This window comes from Ictidomys tridecemlineatus, chromosome 7, assembly GCF_052094955.1.
Source record: "Ictidomys tridecemlineatus isolate mIctTri1 chromosome 7, mIctTri1.hap1, whole genome shotgun sequence".
NCBI classification, from domain to species: Eukaryota; Metazoa; Chordata; class Mammalia; order Rodentia; family Sciuridae; genus Ictidomys; species Ictidomys tridecemlineatus.
The window spans coordinates 184,082,936-184,096,221 of NC_135483.1; the positions used below are offsets into that span (position 1 = coordinate 184,082,936).

Consider the following 13,286-nt stretch of genomic DNA (forward strand, 5'->3'; position numbering starts at 1 on the left):
TTATGAGAGTTTATCATAACAGAGCCAGAGTAAATAAGAAAAAAAAAAAAAGGCAGTCATAAAGTTCAAAAGTAAATAATATTGTTTTAAGAACATATGAAGCAAAGTGAGAAAATGACTACCAAAGTTAGGTTGACAAATGCCCCAGGTAAAGCCAAGGTACTAAGAAGGGAGGTGGCATACAAGAAGCTTAGGACACTGGCAGTATTCATTTCTTAATTTGGGTGATGATTATAGTAGTGTTTGTTTTACAATCCTTTTGAAACTACACACACACACACACACACACACACACACACACACACACATTCTTCACAATTAAAACATGAAAAAAGCAGAATTCAAAAGTATTATCACAATAATAATTTTTTAACATGCATAAAGAATAGAATCAAAACTATGTAAATATGGCCATAATTCAAAACTCCATGCACAGGAGGAGGGGGAAAAGACTAAAAAGAAATATACCTAAATAACAGGTTATATGTGGGCAGTGATAATTGTTTTTACCTATTTCTCAATTTTCTATGATTTGTAATATATTATACTTAAAAATGAAAACAAACATAACTTGATGTTTTAAAAAAGAATTACAAACATAACTTGACATTTTAAAAAGGAATTACAACAATCCAAATGAACCCTGATGTATAACCGGATTAAACAAACTGGTATATCCATACAATCGAGATTACTCAGCAATAAAATGAAACAAACTGTTGGTGGACTTGACAACTTGGATTGCTCTCAAAGGCATTGTAATGAATGAAAGCAGCCAGTCTCAAAAAGTTTCTGACAGTATGAGTCATTCCACTCATATGACATTCTGGAAAAGGCAAAACTATGGCAATGGAAAACAGTGGTGGTCTGCAATAGGTGTGGGGAAAAATGAAACTAATACTAAACAGCATGTGGATTTTCAGGGTGATGGAACTGTTTTAGATCACATGGTGGTAATTTTTTTAGAAAGTGCACAGCATATAAAGGAAGATTCAAAGACAACAGTATCATTAACTTAATAATAGGTATATAGACTTATAGCCTTGTAATAAATTCTAGAGATAACTGCTTTGACACAAACACTAAATAAATGTTGGTTCCATTTTGTTTTTCATATTAGGAAGGAGAACCAACTAATGTCTACAAAATAATGTCTATCTGGGAGCACAGACTGAAAAGAGAATGCGGCCTCATTTTAGCATATACTAAGCAAAAGCTCTTCAACAGTATTATCACAATAGGTAAGAGCTACTAGTCAGAATTGACATAAAGTATATAAGACTTTCATCTGAATATCTGAAAGGACCTAGGTACTTTAAGACACTGTACTCTACTATTAAAGTAGTATAAAAGTGAGCACACAAATGGAGTAAAGGAAAACTAATATTAACTGACAATCTACCATGTGTCAGGTATTTAGTACTTGTCAATCTATCTATAATTTTACTGAAGTCACAAGGCAACTATACAAGGTAGGTATTATTATTCTTATGAAACAGGAGAAACAATAACTTGGAATGACTTAAGAACTTGCCCCAAATCAAACTAACTGGCTATAACTATGATTAATTACATAGTTAATAAATTACAAAATCAGGATATGATCAGGATTGTCTAACATTAAAACCCCATGTTCCTTCCAGTACTACATAGTACACAGATAAAGAATTTAAATTTAGATGGAGACAATATGGGTAAAGAGCCAAGCTATGTATGGCTATAAATATATCTACTTAATATAATTAAAGGTGTACATTCTTTTTTGCAGTCCTAGTTTTGATTGACCCTAGGGGCACTATACCACTGAGCTACATCCCTACCCTACCCCCGTCTCTACCCCGCTTTTAAAATATTGAGTCAGTCTGCTAAATTGCCCAGGCTGGCCTTTGAATTTGTGATCCTCCTGCCTCAACCTACCAAATTGCTGGGATTACAGGCATGTGCCACTACACTGGGCAAAGATGTGAATTCTTGAAATGTTTTTGATACACATGCTTATTTTCATGATTTTTAAGAATTCTATATAAGCAAATGGAATAAATTATTTTTAAAAATCAAGTGAAGTCACCAATGGTATTGTAACTTATGGAAAGCATATTCTGAATTAAGGTTCTGACTAAACAGACATGGAGAAATAACTGCTCTTGCCATGTAACATCTTAGAGCATATTAAGTTCAACATACTCAACTATTGATATCCCTAGATGGTAGAGGTCAGCGGCAGCATAGGGCTTGAATGTACTAATCCCTCAATAATTATTTTCTGATAAATGACTAAAGCCTGGAAAAGGAATTAAGCACACCCAAACAACTAACAAGGCCAGGAACGGTAGGCCATGTTCTAAGGCAACACAGAAGCCAACTGCTGAGGTAAGAAAGTGTGCACCATACTATCACTCTCTATCCTTTCTATTTTCAAGGATAAAGTAATCTGGTATCTAAAAGTTATAACCAAAGGTGTGAGAAAGAATAAAGATCAATATTAAAATCAGGCAGGAACAAAACCCCACAAAACCAACTATGTGAATAAACTTAAATGAGGGGCCTAATTCTACGGTAGGAACACAAACATACACAAACTCTTTCTCCTCCTAAAGGGAAAAAAATGAAATGAAACAGAACTAAATTATCCCTTTCATACTACTGACTTGCTTCTGGGTATTTCTACCATGTGGTACCCATTTGTTGGTGTCACATGCTTCCACTTTAACACACAGGCATGTGTTCAAACTACTTTGTAGTTCCATTTTTATTGTGAGAGAATGGCCCAATAGTAATGCCACCATTCAGAGAGCTTAGCAACATAAACTGGAAGCCTTATTTTGGTAACCTTTGCCTTGGAATAGTTCTTTCTTCATCGCAAAATTATATAAAACTCACCTTTCTGGTAAGAGTAGCACATCTGAGTCAAAAACTTAGAATTTTTAAAAAGCTGATTGATTATAGGGATCAGAATGAAATTACAATAAACATATAGAACTTTAAAAAATTAAATTCTACTTTGTTTAAGCAAGGTTTGAGACCATTTATAACATACACACAATTAACTACATATCCTTAGATTTAATTTTGTAATATTTTTAAGAAAGGCCACTGACTTTTGGGCTATGTACTAAATTCACCATAATAATTAGATTAACCTCATTATTTTGGTGCCCCCTCCCAACCCCACCACCGATTGACTACTTTTTCACATTTCCCAAGGGCTACCAATCCTTCTAGACTGGTTTCCTCACATCTTGCTATCACAGTCTCTCTTCTTTAGCTGAAATGAATTAAAAGAGAAAATAACCACATTTTCAATTCCATCCATTCCTCCTTGGAGAAACAGCTAGGTACAGTAAAACTTCCATTTCCTAATATTTTTCACTGAAAGACCATATTATATCTCAGGAAGTTCACTGACTGCACACTACGAAATAAGAACTATTTAAATTTCATGCCAAAGCTAGGATTTGTTGGAAATGCCTCAGTTCTTTATAACTCAGTTAACAGACCTCTTGTGTCATGCCATCAAACAATTCTGCTTTTTAAATGGGCCTGCCAAGTATGTCAGCCTAAATTATCCATGTATTTCACAGACTTCAAAGTACAGCCTGGAGAGGGCTGATCTAAACCACCAAAAGGAGGGGCAGCTAGCTACAGTTCTGTAAGCTGAAAGAATATGCCAAATGATTTTCTTTGAAAAAAAGAAAGGTACTTGATATCCCTACAATATAACGATTGCATATAATTCAAAATTTTAGAATAGGCTACCACCTGGTATAGATCCTCTTTCACCAAAGTACCAATGATTTTAAGTAAATTATTGGTATTTAGTTATCTTTAGCACAAATGGCACAGACTGGAAATGGGCAGAATCTTCAAGAGACGCTTTCCATACCTATTCTCATCTTCACCTAGAAGCCTTAAAGGTGCTAGAAGACCTTTAAAAGGCTTCAGGGACAATCAGGGGCTGATGTAGCATCTGAAATTAATAGTCTGGCCAAGCTCAGAAAATACAATACACTACCTTATTTTAAAATCTATTCAATACTGGCACCCACAAGACTTATAATTTATATTGCAAATTTTACTTCTTTCCTAAAGCATTCCAATGCAACCTAAATGATTCATAAAAGCTACAAGCACCCTGTGATCACATCTAACAGAGAGAAAAAGGAAACTTGATATACTCTTGGTAGGAACAGATACATAAATAACAACTTTAAGTTCTTCTTTGGAAGAGATTCTCTGACACTTAAGTGTATATACCAATGAAGTGATCAATTCTATTTCTAAAATTATGTCTTTAATAGGGGAACAAAGACATTTACTTCAACAGACATTATTTTAGTAAAATTCTGGCAATTATATATTCATCATAACAATTTGCATAAATAAATTATATGCTTCCATATATATATTAAATATTATAGCCCTTAAAATGAAATGAGGTGAGTAAAATGTGTTCAGAGAGAAAACCAATGTACAGAACGGTACAGGTGAAATAAAATCCCATTTGTATAACACTAAAATGTATTTATGTATATCTACAGGTTCATAAAGAATGTCAAACACAAGGCTGCACACACACAAAGTCTAAAAACCAATTCCAAGTATAGGATTAGGGAAGAGTTGGGCACTTTACTTTTTAAGTAGGAAAAGAACAAAATTAGTCTGAATTAAAAATATACATTCATGAGAGCTTTTAAGGACATTACAAATAAATTTTCAGTTTTTAAAACACAAGAAATCTCAGAAATAATTTGCCTTAAAGTGCTTCTATACTGTACTATATTATAGTATAAAAATATAGACTTTTCTTTTTTAACTAATGCTGAAAAGCCAAGAAACAAATGTGAGGAAAAAATCTATGACCTTTTCAATGCATGAGGGAAAAAGTTATATCCTTGTGGGTTGGCTTTTATTTAGTTAGCATAAACCTGGAATGGATTTTTATCTATTAAAAAAATACAATATTCAATGCATGACAGAGTACATTATACTCACGTTAGCAGATCTTAACTATGTGGAACCAAACATACTAAAATAACTTTCTATATTAAAAATGATATATTTACACAGTTAAAATGCCATCACATATGTGAATGATGCTACTTCAAAAATTGTTAATGTCAATGCTCCTTACACCCATATTTTTTGAATTATTAATTGGAAATTCTACATGCCAAAAATATGAAATAGTGAAATTAAATTAATCCAGACTGATGACATAAGCCCTTTTCAGAAAACCACATTCCACATGTGGATGCTAGATAATCTTCCATTATTTGAGGGTTCCAGAATTAATGGACAATTTCTCAGAGAGGTAGGTCACAAGCCCATAGTGAAATGCTTTTGTTGAGCTCTTTATCAAGCTTACAGTTATACCAAAAAAAAAAAAAAAAAAACTATATAGATCTGGTTCATCTACCTACCTACCTACCTACCTACCTATCTCTTCTTATTTTTGTGATGCTGGGCATTGAACCCACGGCCTTACATGTGCCCCTATATTTTAATAGCTTAGAATACAAGACAAACACCGACTACATATGTGGTACAAACTGATAGCAAATGAAAAGATCAAACTCGATCATAAATGCCAAGAGAGTTTATTATGTTCTACAACAGACATGGTGGTCAAAGGAGGAGAAAGAAACAGAACCTTAAATATATATTGCAATTAAAAGTTTTTTAAAAATTCTGAATTTCCACCTTCATACTAAGTAGGGTATGGAGAAGTAGATCAACCTCTCATTTAGAAAGACTTCAGAAAGAAATGTGTGATTTTAGAAACTAGACAGTGATGGGTGGGAAAGCACAGTTTAAGCCAGGACTGCTAAAATGCTCTGGAGAATACAGAAGTGTTCTGAGCAAGAAGTGAAGGCACAGAGTAATCCTGCTTCATAACTACAGCCCAGTCAGTGGTCAAAGGCCTTTCAATCTTTTCCATTTACTATAACATCTACTAAAATCCAAAGAATTTTAAATGCAGTTGAAACCAACATGCATGGCAATTTGATGATGAAGGTTCTCTATAGGGACATACCACAAGAAAAAAAAGGGCTGGGGACATGACTCAGTGGTTAAACGCCCTGGGTTCAATCCCCATGACAAAGAAAAAGACAACTGGATATTTGTATCCTGCTTATCTAAATTACCCTCCTCTACACTTTACAAAGCCAAAATAATTCATCTTAGGTTCTTTCTCCTTTTCAACTAAAACTCCCTCAACTCAGTGATATGTCTTCTCTTGCCATTTCAGTGAGATTGTAGGCATACTGGCAGCTTCACTGATCACTGAGGAATAAATTGTGATTACAGAATTCAGTTTATGTTAAAGCCAGAATATTGGATTGTACAAAATATATTTGCTTTGCTGCTTGTCTGAGCAGAAAGATCAGCAATTCACATTTAGGTTCTTTGTCCTCCTACAGTTGATTCTTACTATTCAGTGCAGAGTTTAGTTATTCTTGACACTGAACAAAAAGAACAAAAGTATCATCTACTGAAACCAACCATTAACTCACACAGCAGCCTGATATGGCAGCTTCAATGCTCCTCTGCTGAATTCCCTGTTATAAAGCTGAAAAATTTACCCCAGGCAGAATCAACATTCAACTTCTCGTTCCAAAAACACATACCACTTTGCCCAACCACAGGGATAAATCAGCTTACTCCCTTGAGTCATGACTATTTTTTAAAAATGTTGCAGCAACTTCAGATCTTGAGACTTAATAAATGCAGTAACTGGCGCACCCTCAAAGAACCTGAACCTATCTGGTTTAGAGAAGATTTACTGAGTGTAAAGTATGCCTGAATCAGCCTCTAAATTGGCAGACTGACAGTCTCACTCAACATGGATGGTCAGTCAAGAGAGTACACACTAGAATAAGAAATGTCCAGTTATGTCAAACATGAAAATTAGGAGCTAGTAGCCATTCCTACAGAAATGCAGGTCAGATAGAACGGTGTGAGTCATGTTGAAATCCTGTAGATTCCATTTTCATTCTATTTTGGAAGATATGCTTGCTGACCTGAAACTGACATGAGGCTAGGAGTGTTGGTTTTTCTTAACATTTTGAAAAAAGTCAATAACCATTATCACTCCCTTCTCTGCATTCCCAGGGCACTTTGGACATTCTCTCTGATTATGATCTCAAAGAATCTACTCACAAATCTGTGTCTTTCAAGACTGGAAACTTTCTCTTATCCTCTAAAGCAACCCTTAAAAATGAAAAAGAACTCAAAAATACTTTCTACTAATGTGCTGGATGAGAGTAGCTCATAATTGCCAAACATCTCCAACCTCTTTGAACCTGTTGTTTAGGGAACTACTTCCATCATTAAGATTTTGGGGACATATTTGTGTTAATTCGAAAACTCCTCTTTCAACTTTTGATTAATTAGAACCTTTTCTTCAAAAAATTTAATTATTTAGGATGAGATGGCTAAGGTAAATCCAACAGATAAGAGGTTATTAATTTGATAGGCAGTAAAAAAACGTGTGTGTCAATTCATTGAAAAATAGGAGGTAACAAATTCCTTCAAAAATAACATTCCTTTTTTCTTAAGTAAATTCCTACATTAGTATGTCTTTGTTTCTCATCCTACAAAGAAAAGAACATGACAGAAGAAAAACCAATTAAAAAAAAAAATAAAAAAAAAAAGAAAAACCAATTAAGTCTAAGGTTAAGATAAAAATCTGCCCCAATGCCTCAGCTAGGCAACATTAATCTTTTGGAGATAGCTGAGGCTTTTTTACCCATTCTAGAAAATTCCCAAAGATCAGGAAGCTAGTTAATTGGCCATCAGGACTATTAAAACCTTAATTAGAGCAACACTGAATATTGCATTCTTTGTAGCTGGAACTTTCCAAATGTTAATTTCACTTAATCCTTTTAAACAAAGTAAGTGTTATCATTATCCCCATTGTACAGGTGAAGAAACTGAGCCACAGGAGATTAAATAAACTGCCTAAAGAGAAGCGGCTGGTAAATGAGAACCATGACTGAAATGCCAAGCACTGTGGCTATAGTGTCTGTAGAACCGTGATGCCGTGTTGCCTCTCCTACAGAGTCCTCTATGTACACCATATGACAGGCAGGAACCCACATGTACATATTTAGAATATTCCATCAGAAAGGCTTCTTTTGTTATGAAATAAAATCCAGGCCCACCTAAACACAAAACATACTCCAAATACATTAAACCAATGTTTTCAAGATGGTAGATTTACTGAGTGCATTTACCTCCCTTCATTTCTCAAATCCTATTGATAAGATAGAAAATATTAAAATGAATAAACCAGTGTGAGACAATGGGCAAAACTAGAATCAGAAATTAAATCAATGTGGAAAATAGAACAGAATAATTTCAACTAAAAAAAGGTACAAACAAGACAAGAACTATTCTCCATGGTGGAACAGATTACAACAGAAGTGAAAATCTTTCAAATAAAAATAATAAAAACTGGGTTTGGGGGGTAATCACTAGGTGAATTGTTTAAAAAAAAAAAAAAATGAGAGCCAGCTCTAGCACTTGTGACCAATCTCTTTTCAGGGGAGTTTCTCAAAACTTGGGCACTGAAGCCAGAATGAGAAGCAGAGAGGTCTATGCCTGTGTATTTCCAACACAGAGATTAAAAGAAAAACAACTAAGGCATTTCTACACAGAATGGCAACACAGTGAAGCTTACACCCAAACTTTCTTCAAAGCAACTGTGGGACCCCAGCTTGCCCCTTGCCCTCATCTTCACTCTGAGCTACCTAGTTGTGAACATGCCCAGCTCTGCAGAGCCCTTAGGGAGTCTGGCAATTAGAGAAGGACCATTGCTGGAAGAGTATTACAAAGCTTATAAGGAAATCTTGTGTAATTAACCTAATTTTAAATTTCATCAAAGAACAAGACAACATAAAACTCAAAGAACTAAGTTGGAAAAAAAAAGTCAAAGTAAACAGATAAATGTATGTGACATTGCAATTTTATTAACAAATTTCCAGCTATCTGTACTAATGGAGAATTTAAGTCACAAGAATCCTCAAAACTTTCTTCAGCTGGCACTAAAAATATTTTCAAATCTATTTATTACCCAAAGAAAATTTTACATAAACTGATATTAAAACGAACATTTATTCTCTAAGGATATGTCCACTAAGACCTAAATTCTGGCTCCATCTCGAAGTCCAATATTTTATAAAGCCCTGGGCAAATTACCAGTTTTGTTGTCTGAATTTTCCAATTTGTTAAATGGAACAATGTTGGAAAACAGACAGAACTGAATCTTGGATGGATGAAAAAAGTTTTTTAGGGAGAGTCTCCATGTGAAAATCAAGGTGTTCATACCTCTAGAACATCAGTTTCCAAGATGAACTTGATAGTTAAGAAAACACTCCGAATCTTGCAGAGTTTGGAGTAAGAACCACTGAATAAATGCTGTTAGCATTTGATGTATAAAATTCAGGGAACCCAGGAATCTGCCAGCAATGAAGTCATTTGAGACACTACTCACCAAGGGACCACTGCACAGTGCTCCAGTCAGACTTGCATCAGAGACTGGAGACATGGATTTTGAGACAGACTTCTTTGACAATCAAGTTTAGATACTTAGTAAATTTATGACATGTGTATTAAATAACCACTGTTACTCCAAGTGATGGATCAAGAAACTTGCTATACTCAAAGTCTAAGCCATACTCAAAAAGGAGAAATATGATAAACATGCTAAAAAAATCACTGGTACAACTAAGCAATTACCGCTAAACTAAAATGACAAGATATCAAGTACATTAAAATGATATGTATGTAAATTATGTGATAACAAAAATATTTCAGTGTTTTTCTTTTCCATTTTTTATATTTATTTATTGCAGTGCTAGGGATCAAGCCCAGGGGGCCTCACACATGTAAGAATGTGCTTAGCACCTCTACCACTGAGCCTTCATGGTGTTTCTCAAGTTGAGGTTTTAATAGGGCTCTTCATAGACATTATTAAAATGTGTTTTCCATTTAAACAAATAAGAGACATAGTAATTAAATATTTGGACACTGATAGGATTCTGATTCAAAAATATACCTATGGAACAATTGGAAAAATTTAAACACCAGGAAATTTGACCGTAAAGTGTGATAGTATTGTTGGGTTATTAAAAAACAAACAAAAGTGATGGTCCTTATCTTTCAGAAATATGAATTAAAGTATTTGCTGATGAAATGATTCACATTAAAATAATGTGGAAGCCAGGTGCAGTGGCACACCCCTGTTATTAACTTGGGAGGTTAGGCGAGAGGACCACAAATTTAAGGCCAGTCTCAGCAACTTAGCCAAGATCCTGTGACACACACACACACAAAAGGTGAGGGATAGCTGGGGCTATAGCTCAGTGGTAGAGTGCTTGCCTAGAAGCACAAAGCTCTGGGTTTATCCTCAGCATTGCAACTAAAAATATATATATATACATATATATGGTGATTGGCAAGGATATGGATGAAAGATGTGTTGTTAACTGTTACAAGATATATGATAGATTCACAGGATAATTATACCATATTTTCTACTTTTACATAGAACTGAAATTTTCATAATAAAAAAATGCTTTAAAAGTAACAAGTCAAAAGTGACTCATTCCTACCTTTGGTAGAATCTTTTACTACAATGTCAGAGATTTCAAACAGTTTCAGAGGAAGAGGCATCTTCCGATTTGCTGCTATGGTCTTTAAGAGGCCAGGAAGAAGGGTAGTGCGTGCCACCTACAGGAAAAGACGTGAAATTGCACTAAATAAATAGAACCCAAACAGGCAGACCTTGTTAAGACAAAGCACTGAATCCATGGCTTCTGAGGACCATACTTCTGAAAAATGCAATGCCTAAAATTTTAAGTTAATTTTAAATTCCAGGTCACTAAAAGAACTGAAAATGTTCTCAATTCCAAATTTATGAAACAAAAAATAATAAATTGATTAAAAAAATAAGTGACACACAAGACTAACTAAAAATATGACTGCTCTCACCTAAGGATTAGTTATTTTATTCCATTATCATTTTTAAAATGAAAGCTGGCTTTCAAGATTTCAAATATGTAAATTTTCATATCCTGCCCCATTTCAGAAGTAAATGAAGTAGATGACAAAAAATATCAATAATTAAGTGAATTAAACATGAATTAATCAAAGTTTTAAAAACCAGGACCAGGAAAAACGTACATGCAATTAAAATACCAGGACAAGAAGGAAAATATAATATAAATATGTAGTCATTAAAAAGTTATATAGCTGCCAATGGGCAGGCTGTGATGTAGTTCTTGGTTTTTATTCACTGAAGCAAATAAGAAAATATTTATAGTCATTTCATTCTTAACCAGTCAAAGAAATGCAATCCCAGTTCTTTAAAAAAAAAAAAGCAAAACTTCACTCCTTTTGTCTGAGATAAATTTCTCACTTTATTTCAACATATGTTAATAGATGGGTTTTATGAGCAGTGATATGACATTATTGCTATACTCTACAGCAGCCTCTAAGCAACATTATTTTTTTTCTTCCCTTTTTATTATTGTAGTACACTATATGCAACAGTAGGATTTGTTGTTACATATTCCTACTAACACAACTGTTTTTTTGGGGGGTGGAGGGCAGAGTACTGGGGATTGAACTCCAGGGTACTTTACCACCAACCACATCCCCAACCCTTTGAATTTTTTTATTTTGAGACTGGGTCTCACTAAGCTTCTCAGGGTCTTGCTAAGTTGCTGAGGCTCACCTTGAACTTGCAATGCCTCAGCATTCCTGAATCACTGGGATTATAAGCGAGTACCACTGCACATGGCAAGCACCACTGTTTTGCCCAAAACTATGTCATGAGCTTCTTAGGCTACTTCTGTCCATCTTATGGTCCAATCGTCACAGTCTTTCAATACTTAATTCAATCATATGTTCCATTTAACAAATTGGAGTTCCCCCTCAAAAACTATCAACAACTTTCCATTAAATTTTGAAAAAAAAAAATATATATGTCCTACATGGGGCCCTATAAGATCTGGCCTTGGCTCCCTCCCTAACCTCAACTGCTTCTGCTCTTCCTAGCTTACTGCACTCCAGCCACACTGGGTACCGCACAGGTCCGCAAGCTGGTCTCCCATTGTGGGGCTTCAGCCCTTGCTCTTTCCTCTGCTTCATGTGGTCTTCCTCCAGATTGACAAATGGCTATCTCACTTTCTTCACATCTCTGCTCAAACGTTCTCTCCTACAGAGGTTTCCTCTGATATCCCAACTAAAACTGTAGGCTTGTTAGATTCTACACAAGTAACAGAAATCCCTAAGAGGATTTGCTGGATCCTGTGCTGAAGGAAGAAAAGAACACCTTTCTTATCATTCTACCAGTAAACTGTGATTAGCCTTCAGCTTGGTCTTTTATAAGTATTGTAAACCTTAACAATGAGGAAAAAGTGTCCAAACCATTCACAGAAATGAAACTACAGTATGCCCCTTTATTCTAAGTTTCATTTTCCATAGTTTCAGTTTACTGTGGTCAACTATGGTTTGACAATACTACACAAGTTTTAAACTGAGTATCATTCTGAGCAGCATAATGAGGGCTCCCAATCAGCTCCCTGTCCAGGGTACCCACTGTAAGAACCCTCTGCCCAACAGGCACTAGGAAGTTAGCTCAGTTATCAGGTTACCTATGGCAGTATGCATGTTAAGTAAACCTTCATTTTATTTAATAGTGGCCCCAAAAAGCAAGAACAGTGATGCTGGCAATTCAGATATTGTAAAGAACAGCTGTGAAGTATTTCCTTTAAATGAAAAGATTAAAGTTCTAATTTAAGAAAAAAAATACAGTATGGTGAGATGCCTACGATCTACAGTAAAATTAGGTATTTTGGGAGAAACAAAATACATTCACACATAACCTTCATTTTCAGTACACTGTTATGATTGCTCCACTTTATTATTAGCTATTGTTAATCTCTTACAGTACCTAATTTGTAAGGGGGGAACTACGATGTGAAGGAAAAAGAAATTTAATTTATTGGAATGTAAACAAACTTTTTTTTTTTTTTTTGTAGAACGGGGATCAAACCTAGTGCCTTCCACATGCTAGGAAAGCACTATACCACTGAGCTACTTCCCTGGCCATTTTTACTTTTCATTTTATTTTGAGACAGGGTTTAAGTTGCCTAGGCTGGCCTTGAACCTATGATCTTCCTACCTCGGCCTCCCAAACATCTGGGGTTACAGATACTTGCCACCATGCCCAGCTAGACAAGCAACTTTTGAGACAGCTTTTCTTAAATTTTAGTTTA

General features: G+C 34.9%; 1 protein-coding gene across 2 annotated transcripts in view; it reads right to left on the reverse strand.

Moving 5' to 3' along the window:
- Farsb (phenylalanyl-tRNA synthetase subunit beta) overlaps positions 1 to 13,286 on the reverse strand; it is an 80,091-nt gene that overhangs the window by 21,568 nt on the left and 45,237 nt on the right. For both annotated transcript variants that reach the window (XM_005330537.4, XM_078018083.1), the window contains one exon: positions 10,617 to 10,734. In XM_005330537.4, coding sequence (XP_005330594.1) covers positions 10,617 to 10,734 — 118 coding nt within the window. The remainder of the gene's footprint in view (positions 1 to 10,616; positions 10,735 to 13,286) is intronic.